This window comes from Bos indicus, chromosome 14 (assembly GCF_029378745.1).
Source record: "Bos indicus isolate NIAB-ARS_2022 breed Sahiwal x Tharparkar chromosome 14, NIAB-ARS_B.indTharparkar_mat_pri_1.0, whole genome shotgun sequence".
In the NCBI taxonomy this organism is placed as follows: domain Eukaryota; kingdom Metazoa; phylum Chordata; class Mammalia; order Artiodactyla; family Bovidae; genus Bos; species Bos indicus.
The window spans coordinates 64,363,054-64,388,954 of NC_091773.1; the positions used below are offsets into that span (position 1 = coordinate 64,363,054).

A 25,901-nucleotide genomic window follows, 5' to 3' on the forward strand; every position below is an offset into this window, starting at 1 on the left:
AAGAGGGCTATAAGTGTGAACAAATGTTCGATTTGTTTAGTAACCAAAGAAATAGAAATGAAAGTAGCTTACTTTTTTTCCCCACGACTTAGAAAAAGCTATTGAAATAATATAGAATGTTGATTAGAATCCAGGGAAATAAGCACCTTTCCAATTGGTGGGAGCAAAAATTGGAACAAAACAGTTTGGTTGTTTATTTCAAGAGCGTATTTTGGAGTCGCTACCACGTAGATAGCAGCAAGTATTTTGGAAGTCCCTACCACCTAGATGGCAGCAAAAATTGGAACAAAACAGTTTGGTTGTTTACTTCAAGAGTGTATTTTGGAAGTCCCTACCACTTAGATAGCAAGAAATTTATACACTAAGAACTAGCTTATCAAATTAGGTCAGAGGTAGGTAGAAAGGAGATAATTATTCAGTAACTGGTGTTGAGAAAACTGGCTAGCCATTTAGAAAAAAATCAGACTTTGATCTCTACTTAGTTGTAACATGAAAATAAATTGAAATGGATACATGATGTAAGCAGTAAACAAAATATAGAAAAGTACCAGAAAGAAATATAAATGCATTTTAAAAATGTAATCTTGGAGTGAGCAGGATTGTTCCAAGAATATAGAATCCAAAAGTCATAAAGAGAAAAATATGTGAATTTGAACACACACACACACACACGAAAGTTTCATTTCTACATTGGAAAATTGCCATGCAGGTGTTTTTTTTTTAATTTTTTAATATATTTAACACATAATAGTAGAGTTCCTTTATATAAAAAAACCTCATACCAGCAGCAGAATATGAACATGTGGTTAGTTCACAGAAAGTGAAATGTGACTTATAAACGTGTGAGAACCATGTTTAATATCAGATAAATATTCATTAAATTTTTTTCTTTTATTCATCATCTTCTCTCAACCTCTCAACATGAGTATATATTGCTGAAGAAGTTTAATGGCCTGTTATGCTTTTGTAACATAAAATAGTTTTTTAATAGAATCTAAAATAGAAGGTCTTACTTCTTTATCTCCTTTCTTGACTCTCACTTAAATATGAAATAGCTTGGGCTTCAGTAGTGACCAGAATTAATGATCAATAGAAACTGTGCTGGGAATCTCTGTACCTGTTCCCTTCTCACTTCAAACAAACAAAAACTACTTTATACTTAGTCCTCTTTCTATTTTCTTCAACAGTGCTAGTGTTCTGGCATGCTGTTTTTATTACCATGTTCTAGAGGTGCTGATGGAGAAGGCGATGGCACCCCACTCCAGTACTCTTGCCTGGAGAATCCCAGGGACGGGGGAGCCTGGTGGGCTGCCGTCTATGGGGTTGCACAGAGTCGGACACGACTGAAGCGACTGAGCAGCAGCAGCAGCAGCAGCAGCGGTGCTGAACTGGGTGTCAGACATCAGTAAAAGAAATTAGAATCAGAAACTGGATACTTTTAGTGTTTATCAATACAAAATTATTGGGTTTTCTCTGTTTTTTTACTTTTGTGAGAAGTAATAGAAGAAACCCAATTTTGGCTGAATAATAGGCAAAAACAGATATTCCAGAGTTGAGTGGGATTTTCTCTTGGGAAATAATTTCTTTATTGTCCTTTTTTTTTTTTTTGCCCAGCCTACTTTCTGCAAAATAATGTTTCATCAGTCTTAAATCATTTAGGCATGTGGGTGCTTAGTAGATGCTCCTAAAACGTTGGTGGTTGGGAGATGTTTATTGGTTGAATGTTTTAAATCTGTAGTTCTTGAAGTTGTATAATGTCAAGATATTTAACATGATCTTATCTATCCTGTAGCACTTGTGGTTTTTTACAGTTTAAAAAGCTGAATGTAGTAAGGTTGTATCACTTAAAAAGAACCTTACAGCAGTAACAAGCCAAAAGCAAAGATATGAACAAATCCTCAGTTCCCTTACTTCCACGTATGTGTGTCGTGCATCATGATTGATTTATCCAGTGTGTCTTAGGCACCTACTATAAGTTACAAGTTGTATTAGGTACTACTAGAAACATAAAACTTGTCTTATATTTCATTTCAGCTAACATTTAGGATAGGCCAAATTTTAGCCTGTTACAGTTTCACTTTCTTGTCATAACATCTATTTGAAATAAGTGGAGATCACAGATTTTTTAGTGGAGCTCACAGACTCAGGAATGGACATTATCTAAGATTTTTATAACTAGCAGTGTCTGACAAGGTCTTGACTCCCAAATTCTCTTCTTTATACATCCAGACTGAATATTTTTATTTGCTGCTCCAGACCCACTCCTCATCCTCCCCTTGCTTGCTCTGTGCCCCATAGAAAGCTGACTTACTCTAAGGACGGCCTCCCTTGGCTTCCTTGGTTGGTTTCTCGTTGGGTTTAGCCAGTGTGAGGCATTGGTGGATATTAGAGATCTCCAGAAGAGAGACGCTGTATGTTTATTCTTCCAACTGCCATTGGACAGCTCCCTCCCTGCCCCTTTTTTCCAAAGGGTGGCAGTGGCTTTCTGAGTACTTTGCCATCACTGTTGGTTCCTTTAACCCTACCCACACCTTTGCAAATGAGCACTTCACTTACCTCTTTGAAAATGCTTCGAGTTTTGGCCAGGATCCTGAATAATATATACAGCTTTTCAAACATAGGCTGCTCTTTGTATGGATTTAACTTTCTAATTGCTCATTATCTATCCTGTGTTTATAAGTTGAGCATTTAAAATCTGCAACACATTTTCACTTAAAACAATATTGTAATTATTGATTAGATACTTCACCTGAAATGTTTAACTTCCATAATTTTTATGAAGTATAAAAAACAGCATTACGCCAAATTAGATTATTTTTGATGTGTCAGTACCTAGTTATCAGCACTTACACTACATCTTTGGTCCACAAGGCTTTGGCATACGTGGTAGAAATACCAGTTGTGGACCATTCCTATTTCTTATTGGTGTTCAGTTGCCAAGTCGTGTCCGACTCTATGGACTGCAGCACGCCTAGCTCCCTTGTACTCCACTGTTTGCTGGAGTTTGCGCAAATGCATGTTCATTGAGTCAGTGATGCTATCTAACCATCTCATCCTCTGTTGCCCCCTTCTCCTTTTGCCTTCAATCTTTCCCTGCATTAGGATCTTTTGCAGCGAGTTGGCTCTTCGCATCAGGTGGCCAAAGTATTGGAGCTTCAGCTTCAGCATCAGTCCTTCCAATGAATATTCAGGGTCAATTTCCTTTAGGATTGACTTGTTTGATCTTACTGTCCAAGGGACTTTCCAGGGTCTTCCTCAGTACCATAATTCAAAAGCATCAATTCTTTGGCGCTCAGTTTTCTTTATCATCTGACTCTCACATCCATACATGACTGCTGCAAAAACTATAGCTTTAACTATACAGACCTTTGTCGGTAAAATAATGTCTCTGGTTTTTATATGCTGTCTAGGTTTGTCATAACTTTTCATTCAAGGAGCAAGCATCTTTTAATTTCATGGCTGCAGTCACCGTCTGCAGTGATTTTGGAGCCCAAGTAAATAAAATCTGTCACTGTTTCCATTGTTTCCCCATCTATTTGCCATGAAGTGATGGGACAAGATGCCATGATCTTAGTTTTTAGAATGTTGAGTTTGTCAATAACTTACTGAAAGTTATTGATAAATAAGTTAGCTATCAATAACTCTGACTATATTATTTTTAAAAAGCTAATCCTGCAACTATTAATCTGGTATTTGTCTTGTTCTAGATCTTAGAGGAAATGTTTTAAGTTTTTCATTGTTGAAAATGTTTGCTATGTGTTTGTCATATATGGTCTTTATTTATTATGTTGAGGTAGGTTCCTTCTGTGACCGTTTTTTGAAGAGTTTTTATCAGAAATGGGTGCTGAACTTTGTCGAACATTTCTGCATCTATTGAGATTATCGTATTTTTATCTTTCAATTTGTTAATATGTTACATCACATTGATTGATTTGTATATGTTGAAGAATCCTTGCATCCCTGGAATAAACCTCACTTGGTCATGGTGTATGATCCTTTTAATGTGTTGTTGGGTTCTATTGGCAAGAATTTTGTTGAGGATTTTTGTATCTATGTTCATCAGTGATACTGGCCTGTACTTTTCTTTTTTTTGTGATGTCTTTGTCTGGTTTTGGTATCAGGGTGATGGTGGCCTCGTAGAATGGGTTTGGAAGTGTTCCTTCATGAAGTTTTTCTTGTCTATTTTTTTAATGGAACTTTTATTTTTAGTACCTAAAGTAATGAAAAACAAGGAGCCTTGTTTTGGAGACCAAGCATACAGAATTCTGTTTTTAAGTGCAGGAGTTTAGCAGACTTTTTAGTGTTAATGGTTCTTGATCAGTGTGTACAACTAAATTACTGAGAACATTTGTAAAATATGCAAGTTCTGGACCACATTCTCAATTTGATTGGTTAATTCTAGAGTGGAATATGTTTTTTTGTTGTTGTTTGTGGGGTTAAATTAGGGTTGTTTTTTTTTTAACCTGTAAGTAGTAGATGCTCATGATACAATTGTAATTTACACAGAAGGCAGAAAGTGAATACTAAAGATTATTCTTCCCAACGTAGCTGCTATTAATGGTTTAATATTTTTCCACAAATTCTGTAGGTACCTGTAAACCTCTGTGGGTGCATTTTTTTTTTCCACAAATAGTTTCATATTATACATACTACTGTTTTGCAGTTATTATTGCTCATTCAGTGTTATATAGAGAGATCTATTCCTTATTATTACCTGTAAATTGTGGTTGATTCTTTTATTTTTACCAGTTCCCTGTTGGACACTTATTTCCAAGTTTTGTATGGGGTTTGTTTGCCTTGTTTTATTTCCTTCTGTCACCTGGCTGCAGTGAGTTTCCTTGTACACTTTCTTTGCACACTTGTGTCCTTATAATTTCTGAAGGATAGATTTTACACGTAGGATTGCTGGTCAGAGAACAGTTCCATTTCGAGTTCAGTTCAGTTCAGTCGCTCAATCGTGTCCGACTCTTTGCGACCGCATTAGCTGCAGCACGCCAGGCCTCCCTGTCCATCACCAACTCCCGGAGTTCACCCAAACTCATGTCCATCGAGTTGGTGATGCCATCCAGCCATCTCATCCTCTGTCGTCCCCTTTTCCTCCTGCCCTTAATCTTTCCCAGCATCAGGGTCTTTTCCAATGAGTCAGCTAAATTGGTTCCCCAGAGTTGTGCTGCCTGCTCTCCTCTGAACAGTTTGTGAGGTGCTTCTTTCAGTACACACTCACCCACCCTTTCGACCTTTGTTAGCCTGTTGTGTACAGAGATGGTGTCTGCTGTTTGAATTTTCATTTCCAGTGTGTTGAACACTGTTTCCTGTCTTCCTGATTTTTGTATTTTTTTCTCCAAACTCTTCCTCCTATATCCTTGCTCATTTTACCACCGAGTTGTGCATCTTTTTCTTACTAATGTGTAAAAGCTGTTTCTATACTCATGAAAGTTGTTTATTGTTATATGTAAAATATTGTTATATATTACTAATTTATCGTGTCTTCCTATTTTATTATACTTTTTACCATATAAAAATATTAAATTTTTTAGTATTCAAGTTTTTTTATTTTCCTTTAAGGCATATTTGTTTATTTGCACACTGTTTTGGAAAGGCTTCCTAAGTGGGATCACCATATGTTCTAGTTTGTCCCCATTATTCTATTTTAAGAGCTTCCCTGGTGGCTCAGATGGTAAAGAACCTGTGCATGATGCAGGAGACCTGGGTTTGATCAGGAAGATCCCCTGGAGAAGGGAATGGCCACCCACTCCACTATTCTTGTCTGGAGAATTCCATGGACAGAAGAGCCTGGCGAGCTACAGTCCGTGAGGTCCCAAAGAGATGGACACAGCTTAACACACACACATCCTATTTTAAATATTAATCAGATCAGATCAGATCACTCGCTCAGTCGTGTCCGACTCTTTGCGACCCCATGAATTGCAGCACGCCAGGCCTCCCTGTCCATCACCAACTCCCAGAGTTCACTCAGACTCACGTCCATCGAGTCAGTGATGCCATCCAGCCATCTCATCCTCTGTCGTCCCCTTCTCTTGCCCCCAATCCCTCCCAGCATCAGAGTCTTTTCCAATGAGTCATCTCTTCTCATGAGGTGGCCAAAGTACTGGAGTTTCAGCTTTAGCATCATTCCTTCCAAAGAAATCCCAGGGCTGATCTCCTTCAGAATGGACTGGTTGGATCTCCTTGCAATCCAAGGGACTCTCAAGAGTCTTCTCCAACACCACAGTTCAAAAGCATCAATTCTTCGGTGCTCAGCCTTCTTCACAGTCCAACTCTCACATCCATACATGACCACAGGAAAAACCATAGCCTTGACTAGACGAACCTTTGTTGGCAAAGTAATGTCTCTGCTTTTGAATATGCTATCTAGGTTGGTCATAACTTTCCTTCCAAGGAGTAAGAGTCTTAATAGCACCTTCATTCACTCTTACTAGGTTCTGACGTGGATAATAAATTATGTGGGTATCAAATTTATAAAAGTGTGTTTGAAAAATTCTCCAGGTGACCACTGGTTTTAATGTTTTAAGTGATAAATTCTTAGGATCCCCAAGATAGTCTGTTCTTTGATACGTATATTGAACCCTGGAGTACAGAAAGCATTTTGAGATGCAAGAGAAATTAATAACTGTAGAGAAGAAAATACGCAGAAAATTTTAGTTGAGTCTACCATTACACTGTATTTCCCTCAGAATTAAGGAAATATGCAGCAGATGATGGGAAGGTATAAACTGTTGGACATGAATAAAGTTTGCCTGAGTGAAATGGTTTTCTTACCTTTAATTCTGATATAAAGATCACCCAGAAAAACGCATTAACCATGAGTGTAGGTCAGTGATTTATCACAAAGTGAATATACCTTTGTAACCACTGTACATGTGCCATTTCTCAAAAGGTAGCTGTAGTTCTGACTTCTGACATGTATTAGAGATTAACTCTACCTGTTTTTGAACTTTATTTAAATGGAATTATACAACACACAGGCTTCCTTGGTAGCTCAGCTGGTAAAGAATCTGCCTGCAATGCAGGAGGCCCCGGTTTGATTCCTGGTTCAGGAAGATCCCCTGGAGGAGGGCATGGTAACCCACTCCGGTATTCTTGCCTGGAGAGTCCCCATGGACCGAGGAGCGTGGTGGGCTACGGCCCATGGGGTTGCAAAGGGTTGGCAGAACTGAGCAACTAAGCACAGCACATACACGCACATCCTTTTATGAGAGATTGATATTTGTTTTATGAGTAGCAGTATTTTGTTCATTTTCATTGCTTTCTGGTATACTAGAGTGGAATGAATATACCACAGTTTATCCATTCTACTGTTGATAGAAATATGGGTTGTGTCCAGTGTTTGGGCTTGTTATAACTAGTGTTGCCATAAATAGTGTTATGTGAGTGTTTTGATGCATGTATGCATTCATTTCTCTTGTGCATTCATATCTAGGAGTATCAGTATGTAATAGATACTGTTACATATTGTAGTAATAGAATTTCCGTATGTCCAAATTTGGTAGATACTGTTGAACAGTTTTCCAAAGTAGTTATGCCGTTTTACACTCCTATCAGCAGTCCACATCTTTGCTAACATTTGGAAATGTCTTTTGAAATTTTAGCCATCCTGCCAGGTGTGCAGTGTCTTTCATTATGGCTTTGATGTCTACAACAAGTGAGGTTGAACACTTTCTCACATTCTTTTGTGAAGAGCCTGTGAGCGTCTCTCAAGTGCGTTTTCTATTTTTCTGCTTTGTCTTGATTTCTGTATTCTTTATATATTCCGGTTACTGGCCCTTTATTAGTTTTATGTGGCAAATGTCTTCTCCCACTCCCTTAATACTATCTTGTGATTTTATTGTAGTGCAGTTAACAGTCTTTTATGGCAGGTACTTTAGTATGTTTCATTTAAGAAATCTTTTCATTGAAATAGTCTCTTCTACCGACTGCTAGAAGTGTTATGATTTTACTTCTCACATTTAGATCTATTAACCATCTGAATTGATTTTTATGCAGAGGGTTACCTATAGGTTAAGTTCCTTTCCTCAGATGGTAACCAGTAAAACAGTACTATGTTGTTTTTGTTTTGTTTTTGACAAGGCCATTCTCAATGCTCAGCAGGGTCACCTTTGACAGCAAGTCAGGGATTCGTGGGTATCAGTGGGACTTTTTTCCTGGCCTGTGTTTTGTTCCCCATCGGTCTTTATACCCGTCTTTGTGTTGTACCACACTGTCTTCTTCATCACTGTAACTTTATAATGAGTCATTATTTCTGCCAGTGTAAGAGAATCTGCTCCCTCTCCACATACACACTGTTCTTCAAAGTTGTATAAGCTCTTCTTAGCCCTTCATATTTGCATGTACATTTTATAGTCAGTTTTTAAAAAACTCCTAAAGGCAGTGGGAATCATTGAGGTTTGAGTATGTTAAAATCAGAAGTTTTATACAAGATTTTAATAATAAGGTCAACTCAAATTAGATTCTTAAGATTAAATAATATCTTTGTTATATCAGCATTGGTTTTATATCTCTTGTAGACTGATCACTGCTAACGTGCTATGTGCTAAGTCTGACTCTTTGCGACCCTATGGCCTGTGGCCCGCCAGGCTCCTCTGTCCATAGGATTCTCTAGGCAAAAATACTGGCGTGGGTTGCCATGCTCTCTCCAGGGGATCTTCCCGACCTAGGGTTTGAACACGCATATCATTAGCTCTCCTGCATTGGCAGGCAGATTCTTTACCACTAGCACTACCATAAACTGGCCTTATTTAGAAAAATCAAAACCAAAAACCGTTGATTAAAGTACATACTTGTTTGACATTTCATAGAGAGTTTGTAAGTTTATTAAAAAGACATGCACATGGTGAATACAATTAAATAATCTTGCTGTTTTGTTTTCTTCTGTTTTTCAGAACATCCGTGATAAGTCTTCTATAAATTGAACTCTTTCAAGAATTCTCTGAAGGAACCAAGTAGGATTTTCTAACATCATGACTTAATCTGAATGCAAGAACAAGAAATAGATTTTATCTTTAAATATAATGAAGGGCTGTGTGTAAACACAGACCCTGACTCAATTCTAATGAGCATTTTAGACATGAGTTTACATCGGCAGATGGGTTCAGATCGAGATCTTCAGTCTTCTGCTTCATCTGTGAGCTTGCCTTCAGTCAAAAAGGCACCCAAAAAAAGAAGAATTTCAATAGGCTCTCTGTTTCGGAGGAAAAAGGATAACAAACGTAAATCAAGGGAGCTGAATGGCGGGGTGGATGGAATTGCAAGTATTGAGAGTATACATTCTGAAATGTGTACTGATAAGAACTCCATTTTCTCTACAAATACCTCCTCTGACAATGGGCTAACTTCCATCAGCAAACAAGTTGGAGACTTTATAGAGTGCCCCTTGTGCCTTTTGCGGCATTCTAAAGACAGATTTCCTGAGATAATGACTTGTCATCATAGATCTTGTGTGGATTGCTTACGACAATATCTAAGGATAGAAATTTCTGAAAGTAGAGTTAATATCAGTTGCCCAGAATGTACTGAACGGTTTAATCCCCATGATATCCGCTTGATACTAAGTGATGATGTCTTGATGGAAAAATATGAAGAATTTATGCTTAGACGGTGGCTTGTTGCAGATCCTGATTGTAGGTGGTGTCCAGCTCCAGACTGTGGGTAAGAAGGTTTTGTTTGATTTTTCTTGAGTTAATTTTTTCCTCTGTGTATAAAATATGAGTTTTCTGTTACTTAAAAGAAAAGTCTTAACATGCCAAGTAGTTAATTCACTCAGTAGGCAAAAATAGACTGAGTATATACTGTGTGTCAGGTACAGTGTTAGATGTTCATTTTTATATCGTCTTTCCATCATATATTCACATAGGCTATTTTCAGAAGAAAAGGATAAGATGGTAGGGCACAGGATCTAGTCATATTGATTTTCCCCATCCACTTGGAGAATTTTTACTTTGGTATAATAAATGGTCAGACATTTTGTTGGTTTGCTTTTGGTGGGGGAGTTATTCGTATAAATTTAACTGACCCTTTCGAAAGGCCTCTTAATGTGTGCCGCAGTATGATGTCTTCCTGTAGGAATATGTAAGTACTTATTAGTCTCAAGATCTGGAGGTTATATAATATTTCATTTGCCTCAAGTTTGTGAACTACAAATATTTTCCCAATATTTAAAATAATTTTGCTTGTATCTTTGGTTATTACGTTAACAGCAGCCCCTGTTAATAGCATTTACCAAGTATGGCTGTCAGGACTAGGAAGAAATAGTCATAGGCTTTGCAAGAATAATGAAAGCCGTGAAGACTAGGTGAGATTTAGCATTCCGTTAGTAAGCCAGAGATTATAGTTAGGAGTTTGGGAAAACCCAGAACTTCCAAGATTATTTGGGTATCATCAGAGACAAGACTGGAATGTGATTTATCAAATCACTTTATCAAGTGACAGTTTGAGGACTCTGACTAATAAAATTCATTATAAAGCTTACTGATCAGCAAATTTCATGTTGCATCTAGTCTATGAATCCTGTAATTTTAAATAAGAAAGTAATAATATGTTTATAGCCTGTGCAAATTCCAACCAGTTTTCCCAGGTCTCACTAGCACTTGACTTATCCACCAAGGATTTCTGGGTAACATAAAGCATTAAAAATATTATCTAATTATTTAACATTTTATGAATTCATTAGCTGTGTGAAAGACTCAGAGGTACTATGCAGTATCAGATCTGTATTATGATCTCCTATACTGCAGGATGCTCATACTGTAACATAAATCACAAAATTATATATTAAAAATACTATCTAAACTGGGCCAAAGTTGCTGTACTTCCAGGTCTATGGTAGAAGCAAGCTCTGGGACCTGTGAAGGGTTAAATTCTCAAGAGAAAGATGGGAAGAAAATAGAGATAATGAACAGTGCCTTTAAAGAATTTGAACAAGCAGAGAACAGTTTAGGTGCGGTTATATCACTCTTGATCCTATGGACCCCTGGAGAATAGTTTTCACTGTGCAGGTGTGCACATTCAGTAGAGTAGATTTCAAGTCAGTTGCAAATTTTAGGTTAAAAAAAAGGCTTATCCAAGTCATTATAGCAAATGTCCCTATAGCAGGAGTTCAAATAGGGAGAAGTATATTGCATTTCATCTGGAGAAAGTGTGATTTTCTAACTGTCTTTCATGGAACCCCAGGATAAGTTGTGCTTCACAAGTTCCTTTAAGCATTTAATACTTGAAAAGAAAATGATGTAACAAATTAAAAGGATGCTTATCTGTAACAACCTGTGACCAGGAGAGACTGAGAGAATTAATCCAAGAGCGTAAGCTTTCTGGTCACTAAATAGGTGTGTTCCCTTGTGCTGGGTTGATGGAGCATGTCATCATAGAAGATAATAAATCAACACTAGCAGCCTGAAAGAACACAGTAAGTAGGGCTGACATAGATTTTTGCTTGTGTAAGAACTTATTTGGGGGGAAGCATGCCAAACCAACAGGAAAGGATTGATATTCACTATATAGAATTGTGAAAATTAGCTATTTGAGGGGAAGAAATTAGATTGTCACAACATATAATAAATCAAAGTCAAAACAGATTATAGAGGTAAGTTATACAAATAAAAGGAAAAAAATTAACTATAGGAAAATATGGGTGATTGGTTAGCTCACCTACTATTATATTAATAAAGTTGAACACACATTTACCCTATAACTTAGAAGATCCATTCCTAGTTAAAGACCATAGGGAAACTCTTTAACTTTTGTGCCAGGAGACATCTATTTAGGAGACATCTTTAAGAATGTTTTTAATAGCAAAGAAACAAACAAAAAATATTCATTAACAGTAAAGTGGATAAAATACATTTAGTTTCATGGTTACCTCTTGTGATGAAAAAGAAGGGATATGAACTTCAAGGGATAATCAAGGAACTTCTCAAGCCACAGCTAAGTAAGGTAACAATCGATTCTGGTTTGCCCAAGGTAGTTCCAATTCATGATTATGGTACTGGTGTACATTTTAATAGCATTACCTTTCTTTTTCAGGTGTTCCAGTTAGTTTGCAAATTAAATGATCACCCTATTGATACTGTTCTTAACTTGTGTGGTAGATGCAGAGGGTATTCATTCTATTATTCTTTATAAATCCTTTGATAGGTATGACATTTCTCCATAAATTTAAATTTTTTTCATAATCTTATACTTTTAAGTATTTTGCACATTTTCTTGTTGAGACTTCATTGGTAAAAAGTAAAATGGCTTAGTATTTTAAGTATTTTCGAGAAGAGGACATGAATGTTAACTCAGATATAAACTAATATAAACTAATAGAAACACTTTAATAGATTGTTTTATTATGAAAGCTACTTGATTTGTTACACAGGTTGAACAAGAATTAGCCTTGATTAATTTGGCTATAAATTAATTTTTGGTTTTGGTGGTTGTCAGTCTTACCCACAAAAGACAAAGAAAATGCCACAGAGATTATTTCCATTTGTTTTTGATTTATGCTGATACACTAGATTGTTGAGAGCATATTTTGTATACTTTATTATGTTGTAGATTTTCTGGTTGTGTTATGTGGAAAATGTCACCTTGCGACAAAATTTATATGTATGCTTTGATAACATGGAATACTGCATGAGATCGTGCAGTGTTAAAAGTTATAGTTGTACTTAGCATGAGTGTGGACAGACTTGATTTTGAATCTCATATCACATTGTTTTAAGAATTGAGAAGGGTTTTAATACTATTGCTAGAGTAATCCCGAGCACACAGTAAGCTTTTTATAACTCTTACTTATCATTCTTCATCTCCATTTCTGAAGTTTTATTTTTATTTTAAATCAGATAGTTATTCAACTATTTAATGTACCTATGTGCCAGGAACTGGGCATTTTTAATAATGAACAAAAGGTGAAAATCTCTTCCCTCTTGGAACTTACAGAGGGAAATTTTTTTATTTAAACTACATTTATAGCTGAAATCTGGCACAAGGGATACTGATAAATATCTGGCTGTTGGCAGTTATTCATAGCAATGCTTAACCCATAGTATATGTTAGGACTACAGGCATGCTTAGGCATGTAGTATTTTAATCCCTTTCATTGTATTCAATACATTATACTTAAAAGACTCTTTCCAGAAATGCTAGATGTAAAATTTTGTCTTTTCTCTTGCATTTCATACTTATCAAAATGACCATTTTCTGTATCTGACACCAATTTTACTTCACCCTGTGATTTATTTAACAGACTGAGAAATAATTCTTAGCTCAGAGTGAAAAGAAAACCTGATCTGGTTTCTGTTTGAGATCTCTGAGGGTTTCTGACTTAAAATTCTTTCTACTCTTCTGAGGGCCAGAGAAGATTAAGCTTGTTTAAAGGACAGTATGTATTTCTGAAAACCTCTGTTGAGAAGGGATCTGGGAGGCCAAACCTCTGTGGTGATTTAATCAGGGTAAAGTTAGCTGGACTGCTTCTTGAAGATGCCAGTCTGTACAAGCTCAGAGAAAAATCTGGCCATGGCCATGGCTGAGGAAAAGAATTGTGGTGAGGGACATGTAGGAGGAGAAGCATAAAATCTGTCTTGGATAAAAATATCGATTACCTTCTGCCTAGGAGACTGTACATTGTCTAGGTAAATGGCCAAAAAATGGGCATTTTGGTGTCTGTCATCACTTGTTTCAGTTGGCTAAATCTACCCTGCTATTAGCACACATTATCCATGTCATCTCCTGTGACTGCTTCTGACTTTACTGGGAAGCTTTGAATATGCAGGAACATTTATTATACTAGAATATAAAAAGTGGTTTAATATTTGTGAGCAGAAAGACAAATACAAAAATAAAAGTATTTTTTCTTTATAACCACAGGTTCACCTTATGATCGATAAAAAGAGTTATTGAATGAACAAATCTGACTACATGCATTAATATAAATTGTATATCTTAGGAACAGTTAATAAACCATTTTAAAGTAATGTGCTCAATTGTAATCAGGTTTGTGAAGCTTTGAATGGATTTTCTGACATTTAAATGGCTCTAAATACTAACTTACTCTGGTGGAAGAAACTGTTAATGATGGATAAAAAAGCATTGCACCATAGGCTTAGGAACTAAAGAATATGTATTTTTAGAATTTTATGCTGTCTGTATGACTCTCATTCCCATCCTCTTCGGGTTTTAGCCATAACTTGCCCAACTTTCGACATGCTGGAAATGCTTTTGTAAGCTAACCTTTTAGAAATTTTATAACAGAGAACAGATCCAACTTTGATTTTCTCCCGAGGAAACAAATACATGTGCCTTAGAAACAAGAACTGAGTTGATATATAAGACACAGGAGACATATCAACTTTCTCTTACTAATTAGTCAGCTAAAGAAGTTAGCTTTAGATAAGCATACTAAATGGCTTGGTAACACTCCACCCTGAAATTAGACAGACTTCTGCAAATAGTCTGGGCAGTTCTCGACAACAGTAGACCTTCCCTGCAGCTTGTACAGGAAAGCAGAACAGAAAGCATCCTATCTAGGAAAGCAGATCCTGAAAGGAGGAACCAGGAAATGAGCCTCGCTTTGTCTAGACTGTCTCTCAAATACATAAATTAAGTCATTCCTTTTCCACGGAATAATAACTTCTTGCTAGTGGAATCATGAGCTTTTTGATTTGAATGTAAAACCTGACTTTTCTCCTTAACTGGACCAACTGATTTCAGTGTTTCTCATTATATTTTTTTGTTCTTTAAAGATTTTGTTAATTAAGGCTTTGTGCTTACTTTGGACTCCTGGATAAAAATTTCTTTCCCCTCATTTTTTAATTAAAACATTTATTAAGATTATTATATCTTTCTTAGGATTACATTTCATGTTAGGTATAGTTTGTTCTTGTTCCCTTCATAAAGAATTTGCTCTAGGTGGAATATACAACCCCAGTTGGTATTCCTGCTTCCTCGGTGCTTTTTTATGGAACCTCTAGTATTGTCAAACACTCCCAGGAAATAGATGTCTTGGTCAAATAAATTAACAAAATAACATTTACTATTTATGTACACGATTGGTATGTTAGTAGCATCAACACATATACACTATGGTGTGTAAAGGGGATAGTTGGGGAGAAATTGCTGTATAACACTGGAAGCCCAGTCGGTTGCTCTGTGATGACCTAGAGGATGGGGTGGAGGTAAGGTAGGGAGGCTTAAGAAAGAGGGTGTATATGTATCATTATGGCTAATTTCCATTGTTGCATGACAGAATCCAACACACGTTGTGAAAATTAAAATAACAAAAAATAAAGAAAAAATTATCTTAGCAAATTCTATAGTAAAAAAAAAAAAAGGACTTTAATTTTGCTTGCTGCTGCTACTGCTGCTAAGTCACTTCAGTCGTGTCCAATAGTTGGCAGCCCACCAGGCTCCCCCGTCCCTGGGATTCTCCAGGCAAGAACACTGGAGTGGGTTGCCATTTCCTTCTCCAATGCATGAAAGTGAAAAGTGAAAGTGAAGTTGCTCAGTCATGTCCGACTCTTCGCGACCCCATGGACTTCAGCCTACCAGGCTCCTCCGTCCATGGGATTTTCCAGGCAAGAGTACTGGAGTGGGTGCCATATGTCCTAACTTACCACTGAGTTCTTTCTTAGTATGCATCACCTTTAGTAATCCAACAAATAGAAAATATTTCTGAAAAAACTCTTCTGTTTCAGTTCCTTTCCCTCTTCCCCACTTTCTTCCTATCCCTCCTCCCCACTTTCTTCCTATCCCTCCACCCCTGCCAAGTAGAAAGGTTTAAGCATTTCAAGTAACTGGAGACCTTTAGCTGAAAAATAGAGATGGAAAGTTAAGACTTGAGTTAAATAAGGAATCATAAAAGGAGATAGAACTGTCTTCTGAACCATGGTTTGGGTACTGTTTAAGCTAGAGATCTTTTAGTTGGTTAACTAATATTATTCAGTTATTTCTATGAACTGTGGAGTGTGTTATTTTCACAAATAATACCTAATGCACTAGAGCATTGGAAATTTTCTTTAAAGCAAATACTTTACCATTTGCTTCCATTATAATTTGAGAGTTATTTTCTAGTGGAAAAAAAGCGGGGCTCCCACACAATGAAAATCATCTTCAGGAGTCCTATCATTCTGCTTTCAAAATATGTGAATGCTTGGTACATTTAATTCCTTGATATATTATACAATAAAATGATAAAATGTGCTTAAGTTACTATTAGGATTGAATATGTATGAAGATGGAACACTTACATAGTAAACACTAATTATTAGCATACGAAAAACTTTCTAGACAAAATACCCTAACTTTTATGGTTATCAGAATTCACAGTCATTAAAATATTTGGTTAGTATTATTAGAGGTAATCCCGTTTTTCTTTGTAATTTGTTTAGATTGAATGGGACTTAAATGTTTAGCTATGCACTAGGAATATCTTAGCTTTTCTATTTAAAAGAATACTGCAGAGTATCATGAAACAAGTTTGATGTACTTTCGTTCTAACATTTGAGTACATATGATGTGCTGTGACTATTCCTTTCTTTTCCTCCCCCCCACCTCTCTCTTCTCTCTTTCTTACCCTCCCTCCCTCCACACACACGTTGTTTTATATAAATACCGTAACTCTTTCTTGTTATTATGTCCTAATTTTTGAAATACATCAAAACCTGCGTTTTCACAAAAGTCAAGTGGCCAGATGTTTAATCAATGCTCGTCTCAGTCAAAGTGTAATAAAGGGATGAACTTCTGGAATACAAGAATAAATATAAAATTCTAAGAAATAATTTTTTTAAATTAGCAATCAGATATTAAATGTTTGACATCATAATGCTAGGACTGATTATTACTCTAACATGTCAGCTGTTAGTTTTCTCCTGATAATTACTGCATATTTTTAAATGTTCTAAATAGATAAGCACTATCTATGAGCAGTCATTTTCAACAAACTTAAGTCTCTAGACTCAAAACTATAAGAAATTTTCATCTTAAAGGAATTTCTAAAGCTGTTTGGAAATTTGATTATTGAGAAGAAACTATGTTTTTGAGTCCTCACTTTCCTTGGTATAGCATGTTTTTATGGATATTTTGCTAGATTTTGGAACTTGTGAAATTTTGAAATGGCAAAATTGACATTCTGCTTTTAATTCTCCTCATCATGATGTGAAGAATTCCCAAAAAAGGCTTTTTCTTGAAAGGCTATCTCTAGATAGCCTACATCACTAGTTAGAAATTGTCAGTTCTTAAAAGGTCTGCTTAGTGATATACTGGTATACTGAATGGCCTCTACAAAGGTTAGAATTATGATTTAGCCCAATTTCTGCTAAACTGCTTCATATGTTTTATATGTTTGCTCAGAAAGAATATTTTCTTCCTAAATTTATCTAGTTAAAGCAATCTTGACATTCATATTTCCTATAAATCTGTTCCCTGTTTAATAATTTGAAAGCTCTTAAGTTTGTATCTAAATTTGGCTTTCACAATCATCACTAAATATTTTACATTTTCTTCTTGCCGCATAGTGTACATTTATATACTTAAGTTGTCCAGTAAAATTTCATCATTTAAAGCAATTAGATTTCTACTGTGTTGTCTTAGAAAGGCTTTCAGCATTTATTTAAAAATGAATATTCACATATTAATGTTTAAATGACATACATTATTTATATTGATGTAGAAATGATAGTGGTCATTCAGTTCAGTTGCTCAGTCCTGTCTGACTCTCTGTGACCCCATGGACTGCAGCATGCCAGGCTTCCCTGTCCATCACCAGTTCCCGAAGCTTGCTCAAACTTATGTCCATCAAGTCGGTGATGCCCCCCAGCCATCTCATCCTCTAAATGCAGAGGTACTAGAAATGTCACTGAAGCAGTCGTTTGCTTATTTGGCCTCCTAAAAGGTCAGGCCAAAGCTGAAGCTGTTTTTGGCTGAATACTGAGGCTAAGCCAGACTTTTGTTGTTGTCTGTTTGTTGAATCACTAAGTCGTGTCTGACTCTTTTATGACCCTATGGCCTACAGCCCACCAGGCTCCTCTGTCCATGGGAATTTCCCAGAATACTGGTGTGGGTTGACATATCCTTCTCTAGAGGAATCTTCCCAACCCAAGGATCGAACTGGTGTCTCCTGCATTTGCAGGCGGATTCTTTACCATTTAGCCACCAGGGAGGCCAAACTTCAGTGAATCCCTACTAGATGTTTAAGAACTTCCCTGGTGGCTCAGACGTTAAAACGTCTGCCTACAATGCAGGAGACCCGGGTTCAATCCCTGGGTTGGGAAGATCTCCTGGAGAAGGAAATGGCAACCCACTCCAGTATTCTTGCCTGGAAAATCCCATGGATGGAGGAATCTGGTAGGCTATAGTCCATGGGATCGCAGAGTCGGACACGACTGAGTGATTTCACTTCATTAGATGTTTGGGAAAACTTAGTTGTAGGCAGTTTATGTGTAACCTTAATTCAAGTAATAAGTGGCAGAAGTGGAGTCTGATAGTCTAAAGTTTTGTTCTGCTTGTGTAAATTGTGATTGACTTTAAAAAATAGTTGGTCTTACCATTGTGCCATACACATACAGGTCTCCCCATTCTGTCCCTCCTCTTCTCTTCTTTTTTCAAGAAGAATTAGGGTAGAGAAGAGATTTAGAAGAGAATACCATTTTCTTTTCACCAAAATTACTACTGTTAGAAAGACTGATTAAAGTTATAACTTGGGAGAAAATAAAGAGTCTTTGAAGAATTGTTTTCTTTTTATTGAGACTGCAATGAATAAGTCCTCAGGGAAATCTTAGAGCTCAGGGAAACAAAATTTTCCTAGATTACCCTGTGCTGATTTAAACTGCCTTAATTCATTCATGTTTGAACATGTTTATGATAGATGATGGTAATTAGAAAATGGCCTATCAGAAATAAATTAGAATTTAATATATAAAATTTAAGTTTAAAGGTGAGATTCTAAGGGGGCAAGAGGTCCAAAATTAGAGAAGCTTCCTTACTCTTAATATTTGGCATAATTTAATAGATTATCTTGAAATTCAACAAAAATCTCTGTTATAGCTAGTATTTAAATTTTATTGCCAGTAACAAGAGATGCCCTGAAAACTCCCCTAAATTTCTAGGCAAAAATGTTTGCTATTTACAAAAGCCTCTTATGCATAGATGACTTGTTTTCTTTCAAAGAGAACCACAAACTCTACACTTTTTAATTGAAAGGTCTGTAGATAATTGATTGTACTTATGTGTAGTTGTAAGAAATAATACAGAGATATTCTGTATATCCTTTGAACAGTTTTCCTCAGTGGTATAATTTTACAAAGCTATAAAGCAACATCACGACCAGGATATCAATATTGATACACTCTTCTTGTCTAGATTTCCTTAGTTTTACTTGTACTCCTTTTTGTGTATGTATTTGGTTATATATCATCATATCACCTGTAGGTTTGTGTATCCACCACCATAGTCAAAGTATTGAACAATTCCATCCCAAAAGGATCGCTCATATTGAAAGATCTTCTTTTTAAATACATCCACCTTGCTTTTGCCCACTCCTTGCCCCCACCCCATTTCTAACTTCTGGCCACCACAGATCTGTTTTCCATTTCTCAAATTTTGTCCTTTCAAAAATGTTTTATAAATGAAATCATAAGTATATAAGTTTTTGAGATTGACTTTTTAGATTCAACATAATACCCCAGAGATTGATCCAAGTTGTTAAGTGTATCAACACTTTTGTTTTTGAGTACTATCCCATTATATATATGTATCATAGATTGTTGAACCATCATCTGTTGAAGACATCTGGGCTGTTTCCAGTTTGGAGCTATACAGTTTGGAGTTTACAGAGCTGCTGTAAACATTTGTGTATAGGCTTTTGTATAAATGTAACTTTACACTTCTCTGGGATAAATATCTAAAGAGTGCCCAGAATTTATTTAAGTCAGAAATTCTTAAAGTGCCAAAAATTGTAACTCAGAGAAGAGATATTAGTCACAAATCTGCTGTTCTCAGTCTTTTATCTGCAGCAAAAAAAAGAAATACACATTTCCTGATTGAGAATTGAGAAAGGAATTGGTGCCAAAGACTATTTCTGCCATGCATCTTAAAAACAAAAATATGAGAATTTATGCGTAAATACAAGATAATGCACAAAATGTATGAATTGGCCTCATAAGTATATAAAGAAGAAAAAACCCTAATACCAGGGAAGCTACTGTTGAGATTTTTGATGTATTTTTAGTCTTTTCTATGTTCAAACAATGCTAATTTAATAGAATTTTTATAAAATTAGGAATAGGCTATATATACAGTTTGGTGTCTTAGTTAAAAGTTGAAAGTTAAACTTGAGCAATATTTTTTAGCCATTTCTATGTCTTTTGTGAACTGTGTATTTTTTCCCATTTTTATATTGATGGGAAGATAGGTTTCATGAGTTTATGACTGTTAGCTCATGCGTAAATATAAAACTTTTTCAAGAATAGCATTTAAATTGGATAATTTTTTTACTTAATGAACATCTCTTATTTTGCATTACATTTTGAATCATTTTTCTTATTCTTAACAGGTATGCTGTGATAGCGTTTGGATGTGCTAGCTGTCCAAAATTAACTTGTGGGCGAGAAGGCTGTGGAACAGAGTTTTGCTACCACTGTAAGCAGATTTGGCACCCCAATCAGACCTGTGATGCTGCTCGACAGGAGAGGGCTCAGAGTTTACGTCTGAGAACTATACGTTCTTCATCCATTAGTTACAGTCAAGAGTCTGGAGCAGCAGGTATTTACAGCTAACTTCTAGTAAAATATTTGGCACATACAGAACACCTGTTATTTTAATTCAAAAATGCAATAAATATTCAGTCCCTGGTCTCTTTTGAATTGTGTTTTACGTGTTAGCATTTCTGTCCCAGAAGCACTCGTTTTTTTCTGTAGAAGAAAATGGTATTGAGTTGTAAAGATTTTATTGTCCAAAAATAGAAAGGAAAAAAGAAGTGTCACAGATGATTTATATGACTGATAGCTGAAGATGGTCCAAAACTGTTGTTTAAAATAAAGGTGTTTTATGCAAAGCTTAGCGATTATTTTAAATACTAATATTCCTTAGAGATTATTTCTTTTTTACTAATATCACACAGTTACAGATTTTAAATAGTATTTTTTGGATCCTTTTCACTTACATGTATTACAAAATACAATTTTTATTTCTCGATATTACCAATTCCAGGATCAGGGATTCAAAAATCATACCTTGGTGGGGAGTACACTAAGAAACTTTTGTCTTCGGCTAGAAATTTAAAGTTGCCTGGAAATCTATACACGAGCAAACATACATCATAAATCTCAAAAATTAGAAAAAGTCTGACCATCGTACATTCATAGAATTTTCACTTTTTATTGAAACTTCAGTCATTTTTAGAAAAATATTTACTGTTTTCATTGATTATTAAAGGAAAAAACTTGGAAAATACAGAAATTTATTAAGAAAATAATTTATATTCCTACCAGCAGCATATTTTAAAAGAGTCATGTACTTTATGCTACTAGAAAAAGAAGTGTTGCTCAATATTTAAAGTTGAATTTAAAATTAAATAAACTTTAAATTCAACACTTGATATTTTATATAATGGACATGGATTTTCTTGCTTGTTCACTGATTCACTTGTTTTATTTCCTTTCTTGAAGATTTTAGGGTAGAACTCCAAAGGTATTATTAATAATAATTTGTAGGTATTGTTTCAGAAGCAGTTCCGGGAAGAGCCAAATATACCTAAACTGTCCTCTGTAGAATCAGCTAAAGCTATCCTGGCATGCCTTACTGTTACAGCCTTTAGCTACTTACATGTGTGCTCAGTTGCTCAGTCATGTCTGACTCTCTGTGACCGCATAGCCAGGCTCCTCTTTCCATGGAATTTCCCAGGCAAGAAATTCCCACTGGAGTTTTAGTTTGCCTAGAGCTGCCTTTGGTTCTCATTTCTTTTTTTATTATTTTACTATTCTTTGTTCTCATTGTTCTCCTGCTGTTTGAAAAATGTTTACAACTTGAAAATTTAATGTAAAAGTGTTCCTTTTCTTGAGAGGGGGAAAAAAAGTGCTTTATATACTGAAAATAGCAGGCTAAAGCTATCAGTTAACAAACTATACACATAAAGATTTTTTGGCAATGCTATATATAGTTGGTTATCTACTAGAAATTGTTTTTTTTAGACGTTTTATATACTAAACGTGTCTGTTTTCCTAATAGCTGATGATATAAAACCATGTCCACGATGTGCTGCTTATATAATAAAGATGAATGATGGGAGCTGTAATCACATGACATGTGCTGTCTGTGGTTGTGAGTTTTGTTGGTTGTGTATGAAAGAAATCTCAGATTTACATTATCTAAGGTAAGCTTATAGAAGGGGCTACTTATATTTAAATATAATTTTATATTATAAGACAAAGGACTTTTTTTTTTTGAAAAAGCATTATCCTTAGTATTACTTAAAGAGATCTATTTTATTCTAGCTACTTAAATTGAACAGGAAGCCAATTATTACGCCAGTCATTTGAGATTAATAGCTAGTCAAAAATAGGAAACGGAAATTTATTTTTTTCTTTTTTTTGTTTGGCTTTGTGTTTTGTTTTGTTTTGGCCATGCCACACAGCCTGTGGAATCTAGTTCCCCGACCAGGAATTGAACCTGGGTCAGTGAACTCACCAAGTCCTAACCATTGGGCCTCCAGGAAATTCCTGGCTTTGTTTCTGTTAAACTAGAAAGTTAGCATTTAATATCTAATTAGCTAGGTCACAAATATTTCCATTTGATTTTCTCATATATAAATTTCCTCATTTAGGTCACAGAGTGAGTTTATGATATGTTCAGATAATTTTGTGTCTTAATACAGGGATAAAACAAACATATTTTGTATCGATTTACTCTTCAAAGATAAACCTAAGGTTTTGAGGCCAATGGAAGACAAGGAATGAATGTTTAACCTGAATCCCAGCTATTAGTATCCATTTAATATAATTTATGGTGGTTCTTACCTTGATTTTTTAGCTTTTAATAAACCCAGAATTCAAAAAAAGGGGAAAAACCCCTCATTCCTAAATTTGAGAATTTTTATAGTCATTGCTGAATGTACTGTAGTCAGTTGTTACTGTGATGTTTTGCAGCAGTTACTTTACATTGTAATTTTTTCCTTTAGTCCATCAGGATGTACTTTTTGGGGGAAGAAACCCTGGAGCCGAAAGAAGAAAATATTGTGGCAGCTGGGCACACTTGTTGGTGCTCCGGTAGGAATTGCCTTAATAGCTGGCATTGCTATCCCTGCCATGATCATTGGCATTCCTGTGTATGTGGGCCGGAAGGTAAAGTGTTTGACTCCTTGTTAATTCATTATCTCATTTTTAATCTTTAGATTTAAGATTAATGGTTTTGCTTTGTGTTTGTTTTGTTTTTTGTTTGTTTTGAAAGGTCATTTTTAGCATCTTAAATATCAAATAATTACTATTTTTTCATAAGATAATACATTTTCAGTGTTTGACAAGCTTGTATGTCTGCATGAAAGTAGACTTACTTGAAAATTATCTGAATCTGAACACTTCAGCACATTTGCATTATAAACTTCACATAAAATTTTAAAGTCTACTCATCTGACATTTTTCTCATCCGTGTGTCCTTGTACACTCAGGTCTATGAAGTTAATAGATAAATAATCTGTGCCTTCAAGGCAAAAGAATAATCCATTCCTGAGTTATTTCCAACTTCAAAGTTTTTTTTCTTATTGCTATTACTAAATACGTAGTTTTGTAGATTACAATCATTTTGTGAAAGTCTGAATGCCCAGTATTTGCCACTGTCCTGAGTAATGAATTATACTTCATTAGCTAAGCAAATGATTTTTTATTGAAAGGTTAAAAGGATAATGTATGAAGTGGTTAAGAAGTCTTCTGCTCCCTAAATTAGTAGAATCTCAGAATTGAGAACTAACTTCAGAAATTATCTAATCCCAACCCTGCACCAAGCAGAACAAAGTACAGGAATTTTTAAAAAGGGAACTAACATTTGTTGAGTTTTAACTGTGTGGTAGATGTTTTATATACTTTGACTCATTTTGACCTCAATGTATGTTAGAATATTGAAGTTTTGAAAAATTTATGTAATTTATCTTAAGTTACACAGGAAGAAGCAGACCTAGGATTTAAACCCAGATGCCCAAATTCTTTATGTAAGATCCCTGATAAATTTCAAGCTAGCCATTTGGGCACCTCTGTAGTGGGGAAAACACCAACAGCCCATCGTGCTGTCAGGGAGCTGTACTGAAAATTCTTACGTTGAGTCAGAATCCATTTTCCTTTAAATTGTTTCATTTGATTCTAGTTCTGACTTTTGGAACAAAACTCAAGACAAGGCTGATCCTCTTTCATAGAACAACCAGATTTTTTTTTTTTTTAATGTTCAACATTTATAGTTAGAAATAATAGTACATGTTATTTTTTAATTAGCTTGAAACTGAGGCCAAACAGAGATATTTACAGACCAAATGTTTATTTCAGAAGGTTTTAAGTAACTAAACTTAATTGTTAAAGTCCCAAACATAATAACAGATTTTAATTTTTTTATAGAGTTGTCCAAAGCAAGGTTTTGCTAAAAACAAAACTATTCAGATACTTTGAAGTAGAAGGGGAAGAGAGACTGTTGTACTGTACATACCTACAAATAATTTATAGAGGAGAGATTATTTACCTCATTGTTCAGTCTTAGGTGCAGTAACAAGTTCCCTTTTTTCAAATGTGTCCTCAAATGGTTGCAAGTTGATGCATTAGTTTTCCATTGAAATCATGTTCTCTGTGGTGTTTAGGGATACAAACCAGCCCAGGAAAACCTATAAAATTGATAAAGTACTTAAAAGTGAGCTTTTTTTTTTTTTTACAATAACAAATAGAAAATGTGACACAAAATAGTAAAACAGAAAAAATTGAGCCAGAAGTTAGTAGGATGATATGATCACTGTAATTGAACATTAGTGCTTGAGGATGCGGAATTTTCTGGAAGACTCAGCTGCCTGCTTTTGCAAATCTGTTCCATCAGTTTTTAGCTTTGGCTTTTTTCTGCTTCAGTGCTAAGTTTTCTAGGGATGGGAGTGGCAAGGAATACTGGAGAATAATGAAAGGTGCCTTGGGAAACTGCCATCTCTGCTTGTATGGACTGTTCGGGAAGTGTAGAGGCCCATTCCTTGAAACATACAGTCCGTTCTGGAAAACAGGATTCTGACTAGAATATAGAAATGTTCCTTGTTCATGCCTGCTTTGCCTGTCTCCCCACCCCAGCTTTCTCACTGTTTAAAACATCCCACAAGATTCATTGTACTTTACAGCCTTCAAAATAACCACATGATAATGATAGATTATGTTGTTTTGCTTCATCTGTAAAACTGTTTTTAAGTCAGGTATTTTACTTTAGAGACTGTACACTTTTGAGGCTGTTTTGAATCTGTCTTGAAACAGGGGGGAATGTACTTTATTAGTTTTAGCCCTTGGAAATCACAAGAACAAAGATACTGAGCTATTTTCTGAAGTTCCTATATCTCACAAGCAACTTTCATGGTGATACTAAGTTCTGTTTTTTAGTAATACCTATACTCTGTAGAGATGCCAAATAGATCGGACTGCTGTCCTCTGGCAGGATTATTTGTTCTTTTTGTCTCTGTGAACTCCGGGAGTGGGTGATGGACAGGGAGGCCTGGCGTGCTGCAATTCATGGGGTCGCAAAGAGTAGGACACGACTGAGTGACTGATCTGATCTGATCTGACCCCTTATTTTGAGCTGTAAATAAGAGTCCAGGATCTCGAGTCATTTGATAATATTTTTCTTCATAAAAAGGAATCTGAGAAAAAATTCATTCTTTTTAGTGATATTTACTTATTAGTACTGCTTTTTAA

At 35.6% G+C, this 25,901-nt stretch overlaps 1 protein-coding gene across 2 annotated transcripts in view; it reads left to right on the plus strand.

Moving 5' to 3' along the window:
- The window catches only part of RNF19A (ring finger protein 19A, RBR E3 ubiquitin protein ligase), a 55,428-nt gene that overhangs the window by 18,561 nt on the left and 10,966 nt on the right, over window positions 1–25,901 (plus strand). For both annotated transcript variants that reach the window (XM_019973799.2, XM_070802845.1), the window contains exons 2-5: window positions 8,901–9,666; window positions 20,543–20,751; window positions 22,216–22,360; window positions 23,165–23,327. In XM_019973799.2, coding sequence (XP_019829358.1) covers window positions 8,993–9,666; window positions 20,543–20,751; window positions 22,216–22,360; window positions 23,165–23,327 — 1,191 coding nt within the window. In that variant the 5' untranslated portion in view covers window positions 8,901–8,992. The remainder of the gene's footprint in view (window positions 1–8,900; window positions 9,667–20,542; window positions 20,752–22,215; window positions 22,361–23,164; window positions 23,328–25,901) is intronic.